The sequence below is a fragment of the Podarcis raffonei genome, chromosome 13 (genome assembly GCF_027172205.1).
Source record: "Podarcis raffonei isolate rPodRaf1 chromosome 13, rPodRaf1.pri, whole genome shotgun sequence".
In the NCBI taxonomy this organism is placed as follows: Eukaryota; Metazoa; Chordata; class Lepidosauria; order Squamata; family Lacertidae; genus Podarcis; species Podarcis raffonei.
Window position 1 is genome coordinate 41,264,229 of NC_070614.1, and position 24,224 is coordinate 41,288,452.

Here is a 24,224-nt window from a genome sequence, read left to right on the forward strand (position 1 = left end):
CTTTTACACTCATTTCTGATGATCCTCTTCTTTTTGGCCCAAACGATCCAATTCCTTGAAATTAGAATTGTGCTGTTAAGCAAATATGTGCATATCAAACACTTTGATTCATGAAATTTGCAAGGTAATTGGTTATGGATGGATAACTTGCCTGAACTGCATACAAACAAGTTTTAGTTTTTCAAATGTCAGTGGTCTTAATTGCAAAGGAACAGGTTAACTGGTGTTCAAGTGGAATTGATATTTATTTGGGAAATGAACTCTGGATGCAGACCCACGGCCTCTGATGGATGAGAGCAGGGCAGACTTACAAATAATGAAGCACGCGTTATTATTCACAATATTTTCACTAGGTCCTGGGTGTGCACAAACTGGTGGTGGCAAAGAAGAAGTAGGCAACCAACCCCTGTAACGCTTCCTAGCTGAACTGCATAAAGGCAATTTGGATTTGATGCAAGCAGAAATATAACTGTTTATAAACCTGGTGTGCGAGTTTGCCACCCTCCCCCCCCCAAAAAAAACTTTTTCAATTTGAAAAGCCCTGAATGATCTTATGACATTCCTATCTCAGTCTTTCTCCGAGGACCTCAGAAAGGCATATGTAGTCACCTTCCTCCTATCAGGTGGGCTGGCAAGTCTGTGTTGAAATTAGCCTAAGGAAATATTTCATGGCTGAGTGGGAACCTGAACCCCAACCTCCTTCCTTGCCCACAGCCCAGCACTTTAGCCAACCTGGCGTTTTGGATAACAACTTCTGTTCGTCCCAGACAGCGCATCTTGGTTGGCAGGGGCTGCACTGACAGCTACACCAACCTCGCATGCGTGACTTAAGGGCAGGCAGGCAAGGTTTGCGCGGCGTAAAAACTCAGGCTTGTTCTGGTGTGGTGCGCGCTCAGCCCCGAGCCTAGAAATGACAACAAGAACCGTGCTCCGAGTTTTCATTTTGTTTTTGTACAATAAAAGTTTAATGACTTTTATAAAAATGTGCTATCTGGCACCAAGTAATGAATCCACAAATTATTAACATATTTACAAGTAGGAAGCCGATAAGATCAAATGAAAATATATTTATATATATATATATCTATATATATAATATTTATATAGACAGACATAGGAGTGGGGATGTACGTTTAAAGAGACCCATCCGCTGGGCAGCCAGGGAAGGGAGAGGGAGAGAGAGAAAAAGAAAGAGAGAATGAATGAATGAATGAATGAATGAATGAATGAATGGGACCCATCCATCAATCCATCTGTGCACATGCCCACCCTCTTTGATTACACACAAAACTCCCAGCAAGCTGCCACTGCTGCTAGAGAAGGTTAAAAAACGCTTAACCCTCCCTGGTAAAGATATATATCTTTTTGGATATCTATTATATATATATATATATTACATATATGTACACGGGGGGGGGGATGCACATAAGAGAAAGAGGCGGATGGATGGGTGGCTACATAGTTCCAGAACCATTCAGCTCGAAGAAGCTGGAAAATTAAGAGTCAGCTCTGAAAGATGAAAGAACCTTGTGGTGTTCATTAAAGCATCTGGAACAATTTGCACAGGTTTGGTTGGGGGGAATTATTATTATTATTTATATAAAAAAAGAGTCTTATCTGTTCTGACGAGTTACATAAACCAAGTTAGAAACAGGATAAAAGTTGCAGAGATCATCGCGCAGAAAATTTAGGTTTCCCCTTCTTTATAGTATTTTTTTTGGGGGGGGACCACTGAGGAACAACCAACACTTCTGGATTTCAAGATGAAGAAGAAAGCAAAAATTCCCACCCCTCTCTGCAAATAATTTTTTTAAAAGCATATTTAAGATCTGGGGAGAGGAGAACTCATGCCAAAACTAAAGGGTTTGATGGTTAATTTGTCAACCCACAAATCGAGCTGGAGGAACCAACTGCAGGCAATGAGAAAAAACGGATTTCTATCCACAGCTTGGAAAAGGCACACTGGTGTATGCAAATAAATAGCAGGGGTTTCGTAAGACCAGAAACCGCTCCTGCATAAAATATATGGCAAAATCTAATAAATGGAACTTTGCTAAAGGAGGTGAAATGCTGGTGGGAAGCCTACCAAACCCTCATCCCGGGTATTTCTCCCTTCCACTGGAGCCAAATGAAAGCTCTAATCCTCTGCTTGTGTATCTCAGTGGTAAAGTGATTCATGCCGAAAAATCTAAAACAAGGAGAGTCACACTCCCCAAACCAGCCAAAACCTCCCTCTGAAATATTTGGGGATTGAGATGATGCAGCGCCTCTAAATACAGCGTTTGTGACTTGACTTCAGCAGAAGAGATTTACACCCAGTAAAAACAGAAGCTTGATTTGTCATGCCAACCTGCTGAAATACAGTCGGCTCTTCCAAAAACCTGCCACCAAACATAATTCAGAGACATTATGTGGTTTCAGCTCCACCCCCCTCCTCCCCAGGAGTGTACAGGCTCAAAGGCACATTTATTTGGAATTAATATCGCAACTGTGAATAGAAGCAAGCTTGCTCTTACCAGAATTTCCAGTTGAAATCAGAATCCGTCAATACACTGAAAAGCATGGCTAGCTAGGATGAAAAAGTTTGGCCAGTAGTTTATTACAGTTAAGAGGTGGCTGCTGGTTTAAACTTGTCAGGGAGACTTGGAAGGATGTAGTTTCTGAACCTTTAAGATGAGATGGATTTTAAGGGGCTGGAGCTGTTGAAACAGCAGCCTGGAGAGTGAGGGCCTTTTAAAAGCTCAAATCCAACAGGCTGCTTGTTGTTTTGTTTTTTTAAAAATGGAAATGCAGAGAAGATGCATAATGAGACTTCAGTCATATCCTTCCGACTGACTGGGGCTGGGTGAGAGTGAAGCTTACAAACAGACAAACAACACTGCAGCAACGAATAATTTCGAAAAAGCCAAGAAGATGTAGGGTTGGGGAGAGAGCTAATTCAAAATTTTAAATACAGCAGAGATTTGAGTTGGGAGAGCACACCAAAGACAGGTCAATATTTATGGGGCTTAGACAGGGACTTGAGAGATGTAGAAGGGAGGGCATAAAAGGGTCCATTTATTACTGCAGCTGTTTTCACTATTTAATTACCTAAAATACATCTGTCTTCCGTGCAGGTGAAGATCCACCTGAGGATTTTAGGCAGAACAGAAAGAGAGAATGACCGACTGTTGGAGGTGTAGATGGTTGGCCCTGTTTCTCATTGAATATGCCTGAAACAACTTCCTCCACCCCCACCCCCTCAATTAAATCTGTAAGTAGAAAATGTGTGTAGGGTTTATTTAGAAAGTCAATGGAATTATGGATGTTCAAGACTGAGATTACCTGGGGGTGGGGAGGGAGTTCAAGACAGTGGTTGCTGACAAAACAGGCAGATGCGTGAGATGATTCAGCCCCTTTTCACTTCAAAACAATGGTTGCTAACATAGGGTTTCCACAACTTCCTGTCTCTTTGGTTTCAAAACACTATAGTAGTGAGAGGAAAAAATAATTTAAGCTTCTGACAAGAATTAAACTGCGTGAGATGCGCAACAAAATTATATAATCGAGTTCAGCAAACCTGCTGCAAGTATTCTGCTCCTTGCCTCACAAACAAACCAAACACCCAACTTACATTGGGCAAGTCTTAGTGGAGCCTTTTACAGCAGGAGAGGAAGTCATCTGCCATCTCTTTAGATATGGAAGCATACCTTAAAACTGGCCAGGGCTTTTAGGGGAGGTGCCTTGATTGCACCATAGTGAAAAAAGAAAAGGAGCAGAAAGCAGTAGCAATTTTAATCCTGCCCCCAAGAGGATACACAAAAGAGGAACAGAGTGGGAAAGGTTTTACTAAATGCAGAGCAAAGCGAGAACGGTGCCTCTTACTGGAACATAATCAGCCGTCAAAATACTGGAAGAAATGGGGTGGAACTACAGACTACATCAGCCAATGAGGGTTCCAAAGTGTGTTTGCTAAACAACAACAATAAAAATGTATGGAAGGGGCCTTTCCACAGGAGACTCGGTGGGAGGAAGGTTCTTAAGCCTTCCCTGCTTCTCTCTACACTCCTGCCTCTCTTTCTGCTCTTGGACCCACAGATGGTGTGCAAGATGGGGATTGGGGGCAAAACAGCTGGAGGGAAGGATTGCGGGGGAGAAGCAGTAGCGAAACAGCAGGCCCTCCCACTGATGCCTCGCCTGCTGAAAATGCCCCCACTTCCAACATTAACTATATCCAGCAAGGATGGACCGGCAAACCATGGTTGCTGACATAATATGCAGTTCTCCGGCCCTATGAAATGCCACCCCAAGCGTTTACAGACTTGTGAGGTCAATAAGAGACATCTCAGAAGGGCTGCATTTTATTCTGTTGGACTAGTTCAACCATTTATCCCACACCATATATGCCAATTGGGTGGAAACTGAGAAGTAAATGGATCCTCCCAATAGCTGTCTTGGGATGGGGAAGATTCGGGACACAGCAGAGGGCAGCAGAAAGAAGAGAGCTACCAGCCTGCATGCCGATCCTCCCTTGAAAGCAAGCCCCTTGCCCCTCTCTACTATTAAAATATGGATGGAAATTTTTTCAGGTGTCACCCGTGGTTTCCCTAGAATGTAAAGGGCATTCTGGATGGGGGAAATTGAAAGCAGCCAATTCCTCATAGCTCTGGACAGTCCACTGCAGGAAACACATGCTAGCCAGGGAGAAGATGTGTTCCCAAACACCTAGCTCAGCACTATTCAAAATCCAAACACTGGGACAAGCAGAATGAAGACAGAACTTTAAAATGAAACAAACAAACCTGCTAAAATATTTCCAAATGCCAACTTTTAAAATCTTTCACTTTCAAAACTGACTCCCATTTAAAAGAATTAAAGAAATACACTCTTTGACCCCCTGCCAGAAAGTTATATGCTCCCCTCCCACCCCAAAAAAACCCAAGAGGGAAAAGGGGGGGGGAGAAAGAAATCCTACTTGGCATCAAAGGAAAAGGGTGGCACTGGGCAAGCAAGGATAAAAAAACAGGAGAAGGAAATACATTGCAACATTATTTACAGTTTTTGTTTTAGTATGAAGAGGAAAACAAAATAAAATATTTACATACTAATAAACGCATGTGTTTCTACAAGAAACAGCCAATCCATCTGGAATAGATATATACACAACTTTCTTCTCCTAAAGAAAAATTATTAGGGGTGGCTGGGATGTGGGAAAGTCTTAGCTTACGCTGTAAGTCAGCATCAGTTGAAGCCATAACTGTAACAAGGAAAGAAACTCAACTCCCCTTCATTATTACGGCTAGTCCCTGTCCCCCCCCCGTTTTACTACACGTTACAGAATAAAAAAAGAGTCAGAAAAGGGAGATTGCAATATGAATGACACATTCTTAACTGGTTTTTAGGACCTCTATTTTTCTGGCCTCAAGAGCTTAGAAGGAGGAAGGATCAACGGGATGATAATTCTATGAGGAGATAGACACTGAAGCAGGAAGGTTCAAGATTTTGCCCATGGTGACAAATCTAGCCAAATGATGCGGTTGGAGAATGACATGCTTCCCCCCGCCCCCTGGTGCATCCTGGCCATTAGCAGAAAGATTTTGGGAGCAACCTTTAGCCCTAGAACAAAGTCCCAGGGGCAGGGGTTATTCCAGGCCTCTCTGTCAAAAAACCAGGAAACCTTCCCCCCCCCAACCCTTTGGAAATGTGAGGACAAATGTTCCACAATCTGAAATTTGAAGGGCCTGGGCAGCTCTTAGCTCTAGCAGATGTGCCTTCAGGGGCATCAAGCACTGCACTGCCTCAAAAGGTTTCACAGGAGGCACTGATCCCAACCTGCCATTCTCAAAGTCAACGGCTAATCGACAGCTGTGCGCTGAACATGCATAACCTGAAATAGATGATACCTAGAAGGGAAATTCCATCCCACAGCCACCCTGCTGATTTCCTCAACATCGTAAGCCGTTCTCTGAGTTTAGCAACAGAGCTGGTGGGTCTTGCAGAATTAACCACACTAACATCCAGGCCGTCTTAAGCTGGAAAGGGAAGGATATTTGACTTCTGCAAAGGTTCAGAATCTACAGGAGTTTTGTTCATTGGTGTTGGAGGTTGGAGCAAAAATGACAGCAACACCTGAAAAGAAACTATCACCAGCCTGGCTGGTGGAAGAAAAAGGAACTTCTTGTTGATTCGAACCTGAGGCGAGGGAAGTGCTTTCTCATTGGCTGGGAACTTTAAAAGGTACATGGATGGGTCTTAAGGCGACTGAGAGTTTCCCCACAACTCTGTGGGGAGAAGAGCTGAGCTACGGGTGAGAGGCGAGATTAGGGCTGGGGAAACAAAATAAATACGAACGCCAGGGTTATGTCTCAGTTCAGGGTGCCCCGGCAGTTCTCTGTGCCACACAGGCAAGGAATCTTGTTCTCCTCAATCGGGAACTTGTAGTCGTAAGTGATCTCCTCGTTGATGCTGATGGGCTGCTTGGAATAGATGACAATCTTCTTCTGGGATTCTATGGTGATGACTTTGGCATAGCAGTTGGGCTAAGAGAGGGAAAGATGGACAAAAGTGAACCGGACAGGATGTTAATACATCAGCTCTTATGCCAATGGCAGCACCACCACCTCACTAGCTCACTATGTTACTCGTTTGGAAGCCAGGAGACCCTCCCCCAAGCACAAAAAAGGTTCCATTTGTGATTCCCAAGGTGTGTGGAATACAATAGCATACCAGAACCACTGCATGTGAAGCTAAGTGCCAGTAACAAGGGTGAACCATGTGAGGCCCAGGAAGCCTCTTCCCCACTCTCTGAACCAGCAGCCCAGGGCTCCTTTCTACAATTCACAGTTGCTCCCGGTGCCCCAGGCAGGATTTATTGACTTTTTCATGGAAGCAGGCACATTAGTGGCAGCTTAGTCTACCTCAAAATGAGAATAATGCAGCTAAATTAAACTGGAGTTGTTCTCTGCTCATGTAACTCTGTAAAGTGGTAGGTTCATTAAAAACATTGCATGAATAAATACATTTAATGAGAACTTCCTTTACAATGTCCGCATAGCTCACCGTGCAGCAGTGGTTGATGAAGCGGGCTAGGTTGCCACATTTGGTGGCGTCGATTATTGTGTCGTGGTCCACACGGAAAAGGTAGCTGCTCCCGATGCCCTCCTGCGCATACCGCTTCTCGCGCATGTCAGCCACCACCTGAGAAGGAGAAGGAGTGAGTCTGGACACTCAAGAGTGGACCATGGAACAAGAAGCAAGGCTGCTCTGTCAATGGAAGGGATGGGATTGCCCATCTAGGACAAGGATGGGGAATCCCTGGCCCTTGGGGTAGATTTGGCCTATGAGGTTTGATTTTCCCCAAACCATGGCCACCTGCCCTATACCTGATATCACATGTGACAACACCTGATGGGAACTTAAATAACGCACCTGATCCCTGCAGAAAGGACAGCTGAAGCGTTGAGGTTCCTAAGCACCCAAGAAGCAGATGGCTGATGGGCACTGGGGAAATGTTGCACAAGAAACACTGGCAGGTCTGTCAATCACCTGCCATCATGATAGCAGGTGATGGCGAGGTTGTCCTGCCTGTCAAAATGCCTGTCAAAGTTGGCCCATAGAGAGAGATGATCAAGCTCGCCTGCTGGGCCAAAAAGGTTTCCCCACCTCTGATCTAGGAGGTGGCATGTGCCAGCATCTGGTGCTGGGTAACAGAGAAAGAACTGCAGAGTCTTGAGACACCTTAAACTAAGCTTAATAAAAAATGGTGTAATGCACTTTTGCAGGCTAGTGCCCACTTCATCAGGTACATGAGGTGAGCACTTGTCCATGAAAGCTTGTGCCATAATAAAGTTAGTCTTAACGGTGCCATCAAGACTCCTTTTTGCTGCAGCCCTCTGAAAACAGTTAAGGAACTTTCCCAGTGCCAAAGTGCAAATTGACAGCTGTCGGTGCAGTGCTTCTCAGAAACATGGCTATCATTTGGGAAGGAAATTCCTTGGGTGTCGCTGCAAAAAAGGTTGGAACAATCTGAACTGTCACTCAGGAAGCAAACAGGTCCTCCAAGGCAGTAATGAAAAGGCAGCCCTGCTCTGTAGTCTCCAGAGCACCCTCTGGTGTCAATTGGTTGCATATGCATGCATACATTTCATGGCCTCTGATGAGGAAATGTACAGTGGTGCCTCGCAAGACGAAATTAATTCGTTCCGCGAGTCTTTTTGTCTTGCGAGGCTTTTCGTCTTGCGAAGCATGGTCAGTCGCAACTGCACCTCTTCAAGCGGTTTTTTAAAAAAAGGAAACAAACTCGCAAGACGTTTTCGTTTTGCGAAGCAAGCCCATAGGGAAAATCGTCTTGCGAAGCAACTCAAAAAACGAAAAACTCTTTTGTCTTGCGAGTTTTTCGTCTTCCGAGGCATTCGTCTTGCGAGGTACCACTGTAGTTCAGTAAAGAACCTCACAGAGCCCAAGCTTATTTCTTTTGGTACTTTCCCACCCTACTTCACCATTGCACTAGCCCACTGGTCACAGTCCCCTTCCCACAAGCATTTGTTATTGTTTTTTTAAAAAAACCAACAACAGATAATACAAGGAAATTCAGGGACAAGAACAGGTTTAGGGAAGGGGTCATCTTTCAAACACCAAAGTGGTGGTGAAATCCTGGACAAAGCTCTCCTAATGCAACAAAATCAGAGGTACAAAATAACATGTAGAGAGATATCTGCAGCCACCACTATGACACCACCACCTTTAAATACCAGCCATACAAAGCCAGAATGCTTCTGTGAGGGATGGGAGTGATCCAGCCACATTATGATGTTTAGCTTTCCAAAACAATTGTTTTAAACACAAGATAAAACAATATGACCAAGCCTGTGGACCAAGGCTGGTGCTCGCACAAGACATCAAGGCAGCAGAAACAAGAATTCCTTCCTAGACCTCGTCTCCTCCACTACTGCTCACCTGCCGGATATTTTGACCCACATACTCAATGACCATCTCATCAGCAGCGATTGGCTCCATGGCAAAGAGGCCCCATTCATGAATTCGACTCCGACCAAAGCGTAGCTTCTTCTTGCGGAACTAAAGGGAAGAGGAGAACGGTGAGGAGAGGAATGATGGGTATGGGAGAAGCAGCGGGATACTTATGTACTGTCTGGGACAGATGGGAGCCGAGGGCTAGGCTGAGTGTGCATGTTTGTGCAAAACTCACAGCATACAATCTGGATTCCAGACATTTCTTTGTTAAAAAAAACCTCCAAGATTATTTAGTCCTCAGCTTTCTAGAAAAACGTTGCCTGATGATTGCTGCTCAATGCACACATGCTTCACCACAGACAAAGAGTCACTTAAAACCACACTACAGTGGTACCTCGGGTTAAGTACTTAATTCGTTCCGGAGGTCCGTTCTTAACCTGAAACTGTTCTTAACCTGAAGCACCAGTTTAGCTAATGGGGCCTCCTGCTGCTGCTGCCGCGCCGCCGGAGCACGATTTCTGTTCTCATCCTGAAGCAAAGTTCTTAACCTGAAACATATGTAACCTGAGGTACCACTGTATAAGTGGATAGGTTGCCATGGCTCAAAATATATGGTTTCTATACTCCAATTAACCCGTCATTTCCCCTCACACTCCTAAAACACTCAGAGCCCCCCACAATGCGATTTCCAATAGCGGAGAGCCAAATTCTGCAAAGACTCAGCTACAGCAGATAAGATCTTGTGCCAACTGCATTATCTGGAGTCCCTCAAACAATTAAATCTGAGCTTACAGATACTTTTCAATTGCTTTCGGTGAACCGCAGACAAAATCTTTGTCCAAAAGCTTCCTTGCTTCCTAAAGTGCAATGTGCTTTAATGCATCACGGGGATCAAGATTGGCTCTGTGAGGAAAGCCACCCCCTACTGAGAAGCCCTCCATGCCCAATTCTGGGAAGCCTCAGCATCTGAAATGCATGCCAGGCCAAGTCCATTGGCCTCTGCCTTCCAAAGGATATACTAGGATCACACTCCTAATCCCCCCAGCCAAGGGCGCATCTCCTGCTTGCTCCACTCTTTCAACTTGCTTAACAAGACATATTGGGTACCTTCAGCTGGTTTAGTTTCAGAAGGTCGCTATCCAAGATGGCGGAGGAGCCAATGGCGCTGAGCAGGCGCCTTTGCTCAGATCGCCGTTCAGACAGGATGCGGTTGGTGCCCTGAAGGAGGAGGGGAGAACTGGTTGAAAATGAATGAAAGCAAAATCCTTCTGCTCACAGCGGAAGGGGAACACACCACCGAGGATCATTGCAGAGTCACACATGTGGAAAGGGACACCCTTTAAAAGCGGCTCACTATCCCAGCTGCACATTTACCCAGTTTCAGTGAGGGTGGTCAGCATGCTTAGGAAGCAGTAAGAATGCTACTGTAACTTCCCACTACTATCAAACAAGATACTTTCAAAATGAGAAGACTCCCCTGCCTTTTCGCATTTTATGTTGTCAGTATTCAAAAGTGCTCATGGGAGCTAGACAGATCAATGGTCTGACTCAATAGAAAGCAGCACCCCATGTTCTTACACATACACAAGCACCTCCTTTAGATTCTGAGTCAGCCCCTGCTTCTCTTGATTACTGTGGGACCCTTCAAACTGCACAGGCAACAAATCTCTTCCTATTCCACTCCCAGTTCTCTCAGACCCAGTGAGAGAAGAGGACTGGCCGGGGGGCGGGGGGTCATTAGGCTGACCTGACTGCAAACTTTTGGTTGCTCCCAAGTCAGTTTGGACCTGCACACAAAACTGCTGATATATAAGGTACATGCTTATTGCGGACTGATGCTTATGTGGAACTAAAGAAGGCATTTTTTGCCACAATAAAAAGCCTCTTAAAGTACTGCACAAAATTTGGCATGAAGATGAGAGCATCATCCGTGTTATTTACAGGGTACCATATTTTTCGCACCATAGGACGCACCAGACTATAGGGCGCACCTAGTTTTTAGGGGGGGAAATAAAGAAAAAACCGCACAGGGAGCATAAAGAGGGGTCTAACCTGCACGTCAGCAGCATCAAGCTGCTGCACAGTGGCCGGGCAGACGTCGAGGTACTTGTCCTTCTCTTTCTTGCTGATATGGTAATAGCCCTCGCTGCGGGCACAGCCTGTCTGGTGCTCCCGCAGGTCTGACGACTTCCGCTTCCGCTTGGGGTTTGCAATGTTTGTGAGTGGAGGCAGGGAGAGTTAAGGAGAAAAAGAAAAGCATAGAGCAAGGAAATGGGACACAGGCCTCTTTCTGCATCTTGTGTTTGGGCCAAGCAAGCAACTTTCACCACTCACCTTTCTGAATCTTTAGCATGGAACACGATAATGGTGATGATGGCACAACCTGCCAACTATTGCAGAACTGGGAAATGTTCGCAAGACAACTGCTAAATGCTAGGAATTTCAGCAGCTGCAACCTAACCCTGCTGCCCCCAATGCCTCTGCTGGCCTTGTTAAACAAGGGGCAACAACTGCAGAGCTAACAAAGTATCAACATGCTATCCTCAATATTTTATGAACTCTTCATATTCTACAAACAAAAACCCAACAGTGATGATGGAAAGCCCCAAGGTACACTCAACACTATAAACTGGTTGGGCAGTCATTTCCTCTTCCCAGGGAATTTCAGCACTATAGGGGAGGGCAGCTACAGATCTTAAAACAGAATTCTGGGTAGCAGCAGGCCTCACCAAACTACAGTTCCCAGATATCCGTGGAGGAAGCCCTGCTAGTCAAAATGGTATAACCCCAAGATGCATTTGCAGCAAAGATACCCGGCCCCCAACCCTCCAGAATCGCCTGCCATTTGCACCAGGAAGGATATTGGTGTGGTGGACCCAGTGAGTATCGTTCAGCCAGTCCGTGCTGTTGTCCTCGTGCAGCAGGCGCTCGTACGTCAGCCGCAGGTACTTCATGTCCTCCAGGTCTAGCCCTGAGTTCCAGATGTCATACAAGATTGTCATCTGCTCAAACTCACTGCGTGTCTCAAAGGCCAGGGGCAGCGGAGGCGGCTGAGCAAGGGCATGCTTGTGCGAGTGGGAGCGCAGGGAGCGCCTGCGGATTTCCCCTTCGTCGCTGCTGTCAGCACTCTCCTCCTCCTCTTCCTCCTCCTCTTCACTCTCTGAAAGGAACAGGTCCTCAGGCCCAAAGTGCAAGTTCCCCAGGTCCTTTAGGGCCTCTTCCTTGAGCCACTGGGGCTGCTTCTTGGCCTGAGGTGGTTGTTGTTGTTGTTGCTGCTGCTGCTGTGGGATAGCTGCCTTGGGCTTCTCGGCTGGCGGAGGCGGGGGCAGCGAAACCAGGTCACCCACATCAGGCTCAGCTTTGACCTCGCTGGCATCAGCCACAACCTCCTCAGGTGCCTCCAGGACCTCGCCAATGTGCTCGCTGTACAAATCCACACGCAGCAGGTCGGCGGCGCCAGACAACACCGCCTCGTCGGCTTTGCGGGAGGCAGGTGCTGCACGGACAGCCATGGCGTAGTTATGCTCCATCAGAATGCTGCTGACTTCCGGGGGCAGCGTGGGGACCGGCGGCACGGCCTTGGGCTCCTCGGCCTCGTCGGAGGTCTCCGTCTCCTCAGAGTCTTCACTGCCTGCACCGGCCTTCTTCAGCGCCACATCCGCCAGTACGGCCAGGTTGGGTTGATTCGCCAGCTCCAGCAGCGAGGAAGCACCCATCCGCTCGCGCAGGTGCAGCCTGTCCTCTCCAGGGGGCTGGGGCACCCGTGGGAGCTCTGAGCTCCGAGAGCGAGAGCGGCTCCGGGACCGGCCGCCCGGAAGCAGCTCATCCGTCCAACACTTCACCAGGGAAGCGTGGTCAGCCGGCAGGTTGCTGATTGTTCTTTGGTTGGCTTTGGGGGGCTCCCTCTTGCGGCTGGCAGGGGCTGCTGCCTTGGCAGGGGGCGCTACAGGAGGCAGGGGAGAGGCAACTGGAGCTGGGGCTTCCAAGGTTAAGGGCACTTGGGATGGTAACATGGGTTCTACAGGCACTAAGGGGGCCTGTGCTACCTCTGTGGGGACAGGCGGCGGAGGTGGTGGTGGAAGAGGAGGTGGCGGAGGCAAAAGCGCTGAAGGAGCCGGTTCCAGTGGCTTCTCAAATGCTGCCTTGATCTCGTCATCCTCACCAGGAGCTGAGAAGGAGACTGTTTTCCGGCGCTTCTTGGGTGGTGGCAGTAGTGGGATAGGTGAGGAAGGTCGCTCTTCTGGCCTGGGTCGCTCTTCTGGCGCCGTCCCAACATCCTTCTCCTCTAGATGCGGGGCCAGGATGCCATCCTTCAGAGGAGCAGGCTTCTCTTCTGCCACATGGCCTGCATGAGGGAGATAAATTGTGCACTGTTGAGTGTGGAGTCACCAATTTTTAAGGTGAGAACAAGGAGAGTGTGCAGGAAAGAAAGCCAACAAGCAAGCAGTGGTATAATTTAAATAGGGTGGAAGCAGTGGGAGAGGTGAATAATGTTGGCAAGAGAGATAGATGCGAGAAAACCAGTGAGTCGATAGAAAACCAAAGAGAAAATTATAGCAGTTATGTTGTGAGATAAGCAGGCGGTGGACTATTGTTTTGGCTGAGGAGAGAGAGGAAGGGCCAAATTTCTGTAATATTGTAAAGGGGAAAATGTCATGATTTGGTAATTGATTAAGGAGGACCAAAGGGAAAACCAAGGCTTGCTTCTGATCAACAGAGTGGATTGTGACGTTGTCAATAGATAACGAGAGAATGGATTGGGGAAAGTATGAGGTGAGCCAGTCTTTGACATACTGAGCTTGAAACGATAATGAAACATCCAAGCAGACATCTCTCACAGGAGATGCTTGTCTGGATGGAGGCAGCAGTTCTGGGGTGGAGCAGTAGAGCTGGGTGGCATCAAGATACAGGAGGAACTGAAAGCCATGGAAGTGGGACAATGCTGGGACAACATATATGTGGCTCACCAGCCCTTTGGTAAGATAATGAGTGCAAACATGGCAATCAACACCTTGGCCTCCCAACGCTCTGCAATTTGTCCAGCTGCTCTCAACACTTTCCCCATCTCCCAGGCAGAGCTGGGGAGGACTCAGGGTAGAGCATCTCACCTTGGAGCAGGCCTGCTTCTGTTTTCTTCTTGTCAAGCTCAGCGCCTGTGGTTTGACGCATTCTCTCTTCCAGGTCTCTCAGTGGCTCAGTGGGGCAGCTGTCCATGGTAGATTCGTCCATTTCCTCCATGCTCTCAGCTTCCTCCTCATCAGATGAAGAGGAGGACAAGGAAGAGGAAGACGAAGAGCTGCTCTCTGAATCAGAAGTGCTGTCGCTGTCCTCATCGGACTCGTCATAGAGAGAATACTTGGAGGAGCCGTCGCTCTCACCTTCATCTGCACAAGGGATAAAAGGGGACAGGTAAGACCAGCAACATGGCTGCGAGCATTTCACACTCCCACGCGTAGCACAGGCAGAGAGCAGAGTGTGGTCTTTGTCCAAAGTATAGTTTCTGAAAATATTTCAGCTTCCACTTATTTATTTTTTGAAAAACACAATTTCTAGTCCTCACAGGTGGTCCCATTGAAGTTACTAGATATAAGCAACGGGTCCATTTAGTTCAACAGGTCTACTTTTAGTAGGACTTGGTTTAATACCACCCCATGGCTGCAAAGATACACTTGAAAGCACATGGTCATGGTGGATGCCTACTGAAATGTCAAAGGCTGGAGTGACAGTTGAATAACATTTCTTGCAGAGGGTGGGGTTTTCAATGATCCACAAAATTCCTTGCCCCTCCCTAAGACTAGCAAAAGCAGAATTATGTAAAACTTTTTTTTTAATTCAATGGTGCAAATAAAAATATGGCCAGATTTGCATATTTTCCACAGGTTGCAGCATTTAGCTTTGCAGAAGGAGGAACTTAAGTACTGAGTATATAAAAAACCCAGAAGCTCTGCCAAGTGCTGATGACCAGCTGGCTTTTCAGCAGAGAAGTGTCCTGAGTGCTTCAAGAACAGAGTAAAGGGAGATGCCACTTGCATTGATAGGGAAACCACACGCAGAAGGGGTATGATTCATACCAAAAGAAGCACACGGATTAGAAAAGACCCTACTATCTTTCATCTCCACCTAAGTCAACAGCCTGTTATTAAGGACAATGTTAGTGACGGCAATTCATCATTTCTGGTAACTGGCAATACCTTCAGATTCCTCCTTCTTCGTGCCACGCTCCCTAGAACCTTCACCTTCCTCCCTCCGCTCCTCCTCCTCCTCCTCCTCCTGTGAAGACAGCAGCATAAAATGTTTCTCAGGGGGTGAAATCTTTTAACAAGCCCATTAGCAGCAGGAAAGGGTACGCATGGCAAAATGTCAGCTCGAACTCCTGAGTCAGAGTGGCTTGAAGAGGGCATGACTTCAAAAAGGAACTCAAGTCCTGCGGAATGACTTGAGGCTACAAGCGCAACTGGAAAGTGATTTCGCTTTCAGGGCTGCCTCAGCTGCTTGAAGAAAAGGGAGCAGAGGTCGAATGGGGGAGAAGACGCAGAAGAAAAGGGAGGGCCTGGAAACCCAGCAGCAAATGGCAGTCAAGCTGTCCAACCGTGCCAAGGACATAACAGCATAGCTAAGTGAGTAGTAAAATGCTCATCAGGCTCTGTGCTCATTGACAGCCACGGAGGAGAGATGGCACACCGAAGGGCTTTGCAGGGGATGGCCATTTAAGACTGCAGGAAAGCAGGTGTGCAGTCCTGGTCCAACAAGGCACCTGGTCAGGCACGGTGGGGGAAAGGGGAGCTCTAGGATCCAAACTATTTAAGAATTCTACCACAAAGACCTATTCAACTGCTTTATGCTGTGTCCTGGCCAATCACTGGGGGAAACTGAAACTGGTTAGAGTAGCCTTTCTCAACCTTGGATCCCCAGACATTGCTGGACTACAACTCCCATCATCCCTAGCTAGCAGGATCACTGGCCAGGGATCATGGGAGTTGTAGTCTGACAACACCTGGAGACCCACGGTTGAGAAGGCTGTACCAGAGGTTTCTCATAGAGGTAGGAACACCCAAAATGCAACCTGCTTTGAGGTTCCATTTACAATCAAGCGGTGTATAAATTAAACCGAAACAAATAAATAAGGGGCACCTTCTTCTCACCTTCTCAGAGGATGAATCCTCAGATGCTTCCTCTCCCTCACTATCCAGGCAGAAAAGTTTCCGCCTTTTTCCCGGCCCTTTGATCCGTTCATCATCCCTCTTGGAGCTTTTGGGTACCTGTGAGGAATCCTTATCTGCAAGGTGGAACAGGGGAGAGGGAGGGTAAGATTGAGTTAATTTAAGGATAGAAAACACTCCCTTAATTATGAAAAAAAAGTTCAACCATCACCCATAACTATCCAGGGCTGAAGGAACTGACCTTCCTCATCCTCTTCCGCAAGAGTAGATGGGTGTGGCTGCTTCACTTCGCTGTCCTCCGAGATTTCGGATGGCTCTTTCCTTTTCACCTGGAACAAGAGGATCCCCGAGAAGAGAAGGGCTTAGAGAGCCATCACTCAAGCAAGTGCTCAAACCAGATTTTGTCTCTTATGACCCCCATCCCACTTATAGCCTCCTGAACAAAACAAGGTTTTCAGATCCTGAAGCTGGATTGCTGCCACAGCCAACCCAAGAGGATCCATGGCCCTCACCTTGAAGGATGGGAGTCCCAGAACTCCTCGAAAGCCAGTCCCAAAGCCAAACCCTTCCAGGCCACCAGTGCCGCCACTCTTGGCCCAGTCAACCAGGGACAGCAGGGCAGGGTCTTTCAGCTTTGTCTTGTCTTTCTCCTCTTCCTTGACTGGCTGCTTGACAGTACTCTGGAAAGGCTGCAGAAAATGAGAGCTGGGCATTAGCAGCAGTGATGAGAGGCTGAGGAAGAGGGTTCGGGATCTGGGATGAGGAGTAGGCAGAGCAGCAAACCCTTGGTAAGTCACATGCTCAAAAAGAGCAGAAAAGAAACTTTCGATAAGAATGATTTTAGCAGCATCTGTCAAAGTTGATTAAACAGCACCCTTTCTATCCATGTATGCAGACAGATTCATTTCCTAAATGCAGGTATCTCATTAGGTTTATCTGCTCCACATTCCCTGTGTCTCTTCATACCCATTTGTCCTGTTCCTACATCCTCATCCAAATCTCTTTACTAATCCACCCTGCTGCCTCCAACACACTTCATGCCTCTGCTAAGCTTCTACTTCCCCACACGCCATCCTGCAAGCATTGCTGCCATCCTGAGGTTGCAGAAGCGAGGCTTGTACAGTGGTACCTCGGGTTACATACGCTTCAGGTTACAGACTCCACTAACCCAGAAATATTACCTCAGGTTAAGAACTTTGCTTCAGGATGAGAACAGAAATCATGCTCTGGCAGTGCGGCAGCAGAAGGCCCCATTAGCTAAAGTGGTGCTTCAGGTTAAGAACAGTTTCAGGTTAAGAATGGACCTCCGGAACGAATTAAGTTCTTAACCCGAGGTACCACTGTACTTGCTTTGGAAGATGATAATCAGGCATTCGTACAACCTAACCAGTCCAACAAAGTTGATGTTGAAGAATCATTGCTTTGACACTGGTGATCTTTGCTTAAACTTAAGCCTTTCATATCACTCGCGGCAAAGAAGGCCCCACAGCTCTCCCAAATCCCCACGACCCCCCTCAACACCCTATCCCTAAGAGTTAGGAACAGTGTCTCAAACCTACACCCCTTCCAAGACTGGGGCTCTTGGCACCCTCCCCCACCTCCCCCGCACAATCACCTTGGCCTTCTCCTCCTTGCGCTCCCACCACTTGTCAAAGGTGTTGAAAGCCACGTTCTCCACCATCTTGCGGTTGAGGTCACGCTGCATGATGCTCTTCATCTCCTGCATGAGTGTCTCCAGGACGCTGTCCACTACGGAGGCATGGGGGTCCTTGGGAAGAGGTGGGGGTGGAGCCGCTTCCTCCTGGTATCCCCATGGGGAGGCCCGGAAATCAAGGAGGCGCTGTGGGGGTGGCAGAGGGGGCTGCTCTGAGGAATGCTGCTGCGGCGGCTGCTGCTCCGAGGCCCCCACTGCTGACGGCTGCTGCATGAACAGCTGGTCTCTCTGGAAGTGGCGATTCGCCTGGTCCAGTAGGTAGCCGTGGCCGTAGAGGGGGCGGCCGCAGAAAGAAGCCGCCTCCCGGTGGTAGGGGAAAGGGTCCTCAAACTGGCCTTTGCTCTGACGCAGCTGCTGCAGGCGGCTCAGCATCTGCGTCTGCATCTGGAAGGACATGGGCATCCCGCCCCACTGGTTGCCCAGTCGGTTCATCAGCTCCATGGAGTTGACAAAGTCGTAGATGTGGGGAGCACCCCGGCCTCCGCCCACCACCCCCGCGCGCCCTCTGAAGTCCGAGAGGCGGTGAGCATGCCGTGGGCCAACCTGGCCGTAGTTGGAGAGTGAGTGGGTCTTGCCTGCCAGGTGCGGGAGGGAGACAGACATGAGAGGCTGTATCGGGTAGGCAGGGGGCGGCTCTGGTCGGTGGTGGGGGGTAAAGGAGGACACGCCCAGTTGCATGTGGCCCAGGGCTGACGGCATCACAGGAAAATGGGGTTCAGACACCCCTGCCACAGGGGTTGGGGGTTCGACCTCTGCTTCATCCTCAGAGATTTCCATGTCTTCACCTGAAGATTGTTGAGATGCCTTATTTGGGAGGAGAAGGGGAGGGAGGGAGATAGCACAGTGAGCCAATTGTCTGGCTTCTGCAGTATGCATCACTCATTTCCCTGAAAGCAATTGCTGCAAACCACCTCCCAAAACACCATCCCCCATTCCTGCAGGCCAGTCTTTTCACCTGTCTAACCCTAACCATATCATTAAATTATTCACACTACATAATAATAATAATCTTGAAACAAATTCAAATTTCATGATGCCGCCGAAGTCAAACATAAAAACTCTAGCCTCAAGTTATCTCTCATTCTCCCAATTCATAAGACACCGAAGATACCTAGGTAAGTTCCTAGCCCTCGTGACTGTGCATAAAATCTTAGAAAGCTGGATGCAGCATCTTTTAAGAAGGCTGATATTCAGGAGATGAGATGATACCTGCAAGGATTTCTGCAATCAGCACCTCCCTACAGTTCATCATCAATGCCCTGTTAACTGTCCCAACAAACATTTCTAATGGTTCAAAACCCAAGATCTGCAAGTGCAGCAAACATGACTGAATTTATGTGACACGCATCCAAACACATGCAGTGCCGCGTAGAGTACTGTATTTGTGTTCAAGGTTCCAGCCTGCCACCTATACCTTCTTTCAGAATATTCCACTGCATCCCACCCCTCTCAAGTCACTCAATACTCTATGGTCAATGAGCTGGCTCGGTCCTTCACTCAGCTCCCCCCCCCCCCAAAGTTGCCACATTCAAAATCCTCAGAACTTACTCTATCTTGTCCATTGGCTTTGGGAGATTCTGCTCCTGATCCCATGTCCAGCGCTGGCACCACATCTTCAAAACTGACAGGAAGGGGAGGCGGTGGAGTGCAGGGCCCATGCGGCTCCACTCCTTTGGGCCCTCCCTTCTCCTCGTCTTCCTCTTCCGTGTCCAAATTGAGGAAAGAGAACTTGGACCTTTGCTCCTTGAGCAGCATCTCGATGCGGGAGTCCAAGCTGCTGTGCTGAGTGAAAGGGACGCTCTCGTTGGTAGTTTCAGGCGCAGGGGAGCCAGACCGGGCCGGCGAGGTCTGCACAGCAGGGGAATGGGACCGGTCATCGGCCCCTGCAATGGTTGCTACTGCTGGGCTGGTGTTCTCTTTAGTTTCCTGAGCAAGAAATTCGGTGGGAGGCAAGGAGTTGGCAGCAAAAGTCTCGGCTGTGGGGAGCAGCCGGTAGTCCTGGTCCACGGCAAGGGGTTCCACGGGAAGGGAGAAAGGCTCCGGAGTGGCTGAGTACGGTGGGTAGAGAACGCTGGGTGCTGGAAAGGTCTCTGCACTCTGCTGAGTGAAGCTGTGGCTGTTCTGGAACTGAGCACTATCTGGGGCTGGGGTGGCCACAGACGACGAAGAGGAGGAGGGGGTGGTGACCGTGGGGGTGCTGACGGTGGAGGAAGGAGTCGCCTCATCCCTCTGGGAGCGCTCCCTGTGCCGGGAATGGAAACCAGAGTCCTCTCTTTGGTGGGAGCGATGAGAGGAGGAGGAGGTAGAAGAGGAGGGGGTGGAAGAAGACGGGCGCCCTTCTGAGGTGGATGAGAGGCGTTGGTACCGGCTGCTGCTGCTGATTGGGGCAGCACTGCCGCCGCCGCTGCCGCCGTCAAACTGCTGGTTGTAGGGAGGGTAGTGATGGTCATTGCTACGGAAGTGGGAGGAGGAGGAGGAAGAGGACGAGGAGGAAGAGGAAGAGGACGAAGAAGAATAATGCCGACGTGAGTACGAGTCTGGAAAGCTGTTCTCGTGTCGGCGGGATTTGTACGATGTTGACTCTGGCTGGTAGCTTGAGTAGCCTGGAGTCCCTTGCCTTGAGGAGGAAAATTAAGAAGAGACAGTACCATGAGTTACCAGTCTTTGCTCTCTCCCACTTAGCCAGCCCTGGCAGGCTGGCTCAAGGATGCAATGCCACTGAGATCACTCCCCCAGGGCTTAGGGCAGATATACATATAAATCACCCACCTGCTGGAGTAAGCAGAATCTTGAGAATATGGCGTCCCTCCCCGGGGAGTGTATGGTGTCCCCTGGGACGACTGTGGCGTGTACTGGCCATACGAAGAAGGTGTATCCTGCCTACCACTGGAATAAGGAGTGTCCTGAGAGGAAGGTGTGCCATTGCCAGGCGTTGAAGGCATTGTGTTACTAGCGTATGAGGAGTCTGTTGAGTGGCGCCTTCGGGACTCTGACTGCAAAAGGGAAGGATTGAGAGCAGATTATTCACCATGCAGTCCCACCTAGACTGAAATATGGGGACCAGTCATGTAGCTAATTCCAAGCTGACTTGCATGCAGCCCCCTCCGAGGGAAAATACCAATCATTTAGCAAAGGAGCAGGACTTGGGCATTGTTTTCCTATGGGTATTGACAACCAACAGGTGGCAGAAACCTTGTGGACAGGCAGAGCAGAGAGGGAAGACAGAGGAGTAGTGATGGGAGGGGAAGAAAGTCAAAGGATGGCTATTTTTTTTTATCAGGAATGAGGATCATATCCTGGACAGAGAAGAAAATCCTTCAATGAGGCTTCCTGTGGAAAAGTGGCCCTAAACCTGGACAATTCAAATGTGATACTTTAACAGACTCACCGAGTCCGCTGGGAACTTCTCATTGAGTGTTTTGCCTCCAGTGGGGACAGTCTGGGGTGTATAGGAGCCATTCACAATCAGTTCATAATACTTCATTCGCTGCTGACCTGTGGAGAGAAAAGCCGTTTATTGGAAAGGGGAACTACTCTGAATCAGAGGTGGCAAGACTGAACCGAGAGTACGGCCGGAGGAGGACAAGCACCTTTGATGTCGAGCTGGGCATGAATGATGTTGCCCATGACCGAAGTGTTGTGCAGGTTCTTGACTGTTTCCTTGGCTCCCCTTGTGCTGGTGAAGAGCACCTTGGCCAGGCCCAGGTGCTTGCGGTTCTTCGGATTGTAGAGGATCTCAATCTCCTCAATGTCTCCATACTTTTTGCACATGTCCGCCAGGAAGGGCTCCTTGATGTTGTCATTGAGCCGGGCAAAGGTCACCTCCTTCAGAGGGATCTGACCCACATAGAACTCATCCAGCTGCAAAAGAAACAAAAGGGAAGATGGGGCGAGGGGGCTAAATCAATGGCCAAAGAGCATACCCCCCACCCCAATAATTAAGAAAAATCATCCAATGCACTGGATAGTCAGCAAAAGCTTTAAAATGAGCTGCCAATAGAGGTTCAGAGACTGCAGAACTGCTGGGTGGACCCTTCATCAGTGCATTCAAGATTCCTGAACCTCCTATTTTATAGTCAAAACAAAAAAAATTTCTCCTTCCAGTAGCACTCCTATTTTATGCTTGTCAAACTGCACCCAAGACAAGATAACCTTAAACACACACCATTTCCCTGCCCGCCACTACCACCATAGCAATTTCCCAAGACAAAATCGCCATATCTGCATGAATCCAGACAATTTGTTATAGTCAATGAACTTTACATATTCTTAATCTGCCCAGTTTGTTACGAAGGCAAATTCTGGAGCTTTTTCCCCTTTGAAGAATTTTCAACTGTTTTTTGAACCCAGCTTTTCCCTGTGGAGGTACACATTCATCATCCACTGACATTTCACAACAACATATTCAAAGAACTCAGCAATGAGTACAAGAATAAAAAGAGAGGCAGTTTTCTTTGCCATTCCTCTTTTCCTGCACTCCCAAACCTCCCTTCCATCACATTTCTCCTCTTAAGACTGAATTCAATAACTATTCTCTCCAAGACACAATTGCTGTCTTTTAGCCCCAAGGTCAAGGCAGATCAGGACATATATTTGTACTTCACACACACAGTTATCAGATTTCCCACAAGCTGTCTTTTCCTCAAGATGACCAGAAATGTAAGCAAATCCCAGGTTAACTATTAAGGGTAGAATTCAGTCAATTAATTTACAGCCTGACATAAAGCTATATACACTTGGCCACTCCTGAACATTTACCAGGCTTCCAGGTAAGGAAGATGTGGCAGCAATCGTGTGCTGAGGATTTGGAAGACTTGGAGAAGGATACATGATCAGGTGGGGTGTAGCTTACCTTAAACTTTGGGACAGGGAGGGAAATGTCTCTGTTCTTGGACCATATCCTGCGTCGGGGATCCCGCACATCACCCACAGGAGCGTGTCCCGAATCCTTGAGAAGAGATTTTGTTAGGCTTTAACAATGCAAAAAGCCTTTACAGGAAACAGAACTCCTTGGAATAAAGAAGTGCTTCTTGGTTCTGCCCAGTGTTAGAAACTGAGATATGAAAGCTAGGAGCTAAATGGCACCTTAAACCTAGGTTATGGGCGCAACAACGGAATGTCTAGGCGCGCTTTTTAATAACAAGAATACAAAGCTGAAAATGAATGAACTGCAGCTAAAATCTTTTTTTCAATTTTCACATGGTGTAGTCCTTCCCCTGCCCACCCCTTAATACTATTAAGAGGGTCTCTTCTCCAGTCTTTAGAGAGTAGCTGGAAATGCGGAGGCAGAAAAAGGTCCTCCTTTCCTTCCACTCTGCAGTTTTAATCTGAAATCTTAGGCGCAGTACTAAGCTCAGAAACTGCTCGTGCTAATGAAATTCCCTGTCACAAAATGCAGCTAGAACAATGGGAGTTTCAAACACTGGTTCTGCCCCAATACTTGACAAAAATGAAACACAATTGGAGACTAGGATGAAGGATGGGGAACTTGTGGCCCTTCAGGTGCTGCTGGAATGGAACTCCACCCAGTGTCACTGACTTATGCTGGCTCAGGTGATCAGCAGCTGGTGTTTGACAACGTCTGGAGGGCCACATGTTCTCCAGCCTTAGCCTATGTTGAAGGTTTCTGGGTTCTCAGGGGAAAGGCAGCAAGACAACTGGGACAGGATGCAGATCACACACTAGGATTCTCTGCAGAACTGCTTGAACATTGGAGAATCATACCCCAGTAAAGTTCTCCAAGCATTCAAGCAGCAATTAATCTGGATTAACCAGAAAAAAGTAAGAGCCCCAGATATGATACGAAACGAAAATGAATACTTTAGCTGTAATGTTCATTAAAAGGCTGAATCCAGGTGAAAAGAAGACGTTAATACAAAACAAGCAAAGCATGGGAAGATTTAGGGGAAAGTATTTTAAAAGGCAATAATGTACATTAGGACTTGGTGTATGTTTCCAGTTATTAAGGACTGCTTCATAGCGTTTCATGGTGATTTGCCATTTGCAATGGGGAAAAAAGATGATAATTCTTCTCAGTTAAGGATCTACATGTGGACTTGTGGCTCTGGTGTGAGCAGTCAAATTTCCTTCTAAGCTGCTCCCAGAATATAAGCAATAAACATGCCTATATCTGGGCTCAAGTGAGTAAGATACACTAGTGGCTGCTCTTGAAGAATGCTATAAAAAACTGTGTAGAGTAGATTTAGAATTTTGGGGTGAACCGAAGTCCCACCTCTGTATGGATTCATTTTATAGACTTGAACAAGTTCCTCTCATCTATCAATGAGGATAGTGATCTTTCCTCACTTTATCCTCCTGATAAAGACAAACACAGGGCGGGGGGAAATTCTGCAAATTAACAGCACTGTATGCACTATTAGTAGTAGAAATAGAGGTAAGTC

At 47.8% G+C, this 24,224-nt stretch overlaps 1 protein-coding gene across 6 annotated transcripts in view; it reads right to left on the reverse strand.

The window, feature by feature from the left end:
• Positions 1–1,047: 1,047 nt before the first annotated feature.
• Positions 1,048–24,224, reverse strand: part of SETD1A (SET domain containing 1A, histone lysine methyltransferase) — a 30,895-nt gene continuing 7,718 nt past the window's right edge. For 4 of the 6 annotated variants that reach the window (XM_053360713.1, XM_053360714.1, XM_053360716.1 and 1 more), the window contains exons 4-20: positions 22,676–22,771; positions 21,414–21,684; positions 21,212–21,318; positions 20,593–20,816; positions 19,372–20,440; positions 17,725–18,627; positions 16,622–16,798; positions 16,351–16,438; positions 16,092–16,225; positions 15,141–15,216; positions 14,058–14,333; positions 11,813–13,294; positions 11,002–11,171; positions 10,057–10,167; positions 8,935–9,054; positions 7,039–7,176; positions 1,048–6,518 (exon numbers count right to left, since the gene is read on the reverse strand). In XM_053360713.1, coding sequence (XP_053216688.1) covers positions 6,345–6,518; positions 7,039–7,176; positions 8,935–9,054; positions 10,057–10,167; positions 11,002–11,171; positions 11,813–13,294; positions 14,058–14,333; positions 15,141–15,216; positions 16,092–16,225; positions 16,351–16,438; positions 16,622–16,798; positions 17,725–18,627; positions 19,372–20,440; positions 20,593–20,816; positions 21,212–21,318; positions 21,414–21,684; positions 22,676–22,771 — 5,616 coding nt within the window. In that variant the 3' untranslated portion in view covers positions 1,048–6,344. The remainder of the gene's footprint in view (positions 6,519–7,038; positions 7,177–8,934; positions 9,055–10,056; positions 10,168–11,001; positions 11,172–11,812; positions 13,295–14,057; positions 14,334–15,140; positions 15,217–16,091; positions 16,226–16,350; positions 16,439–16,621; positions 16,799–17,724; positions 18,628–19,371; positions 20,441–20,592; positions 20,817–21,211; positions 21,319–21,413; positions 21,685–22,675; positions 22,772–24,224) is intronic. The other 2 variants (XM_053360718.1, XM_053360717.1) reach the window with 2 other exon arrangements.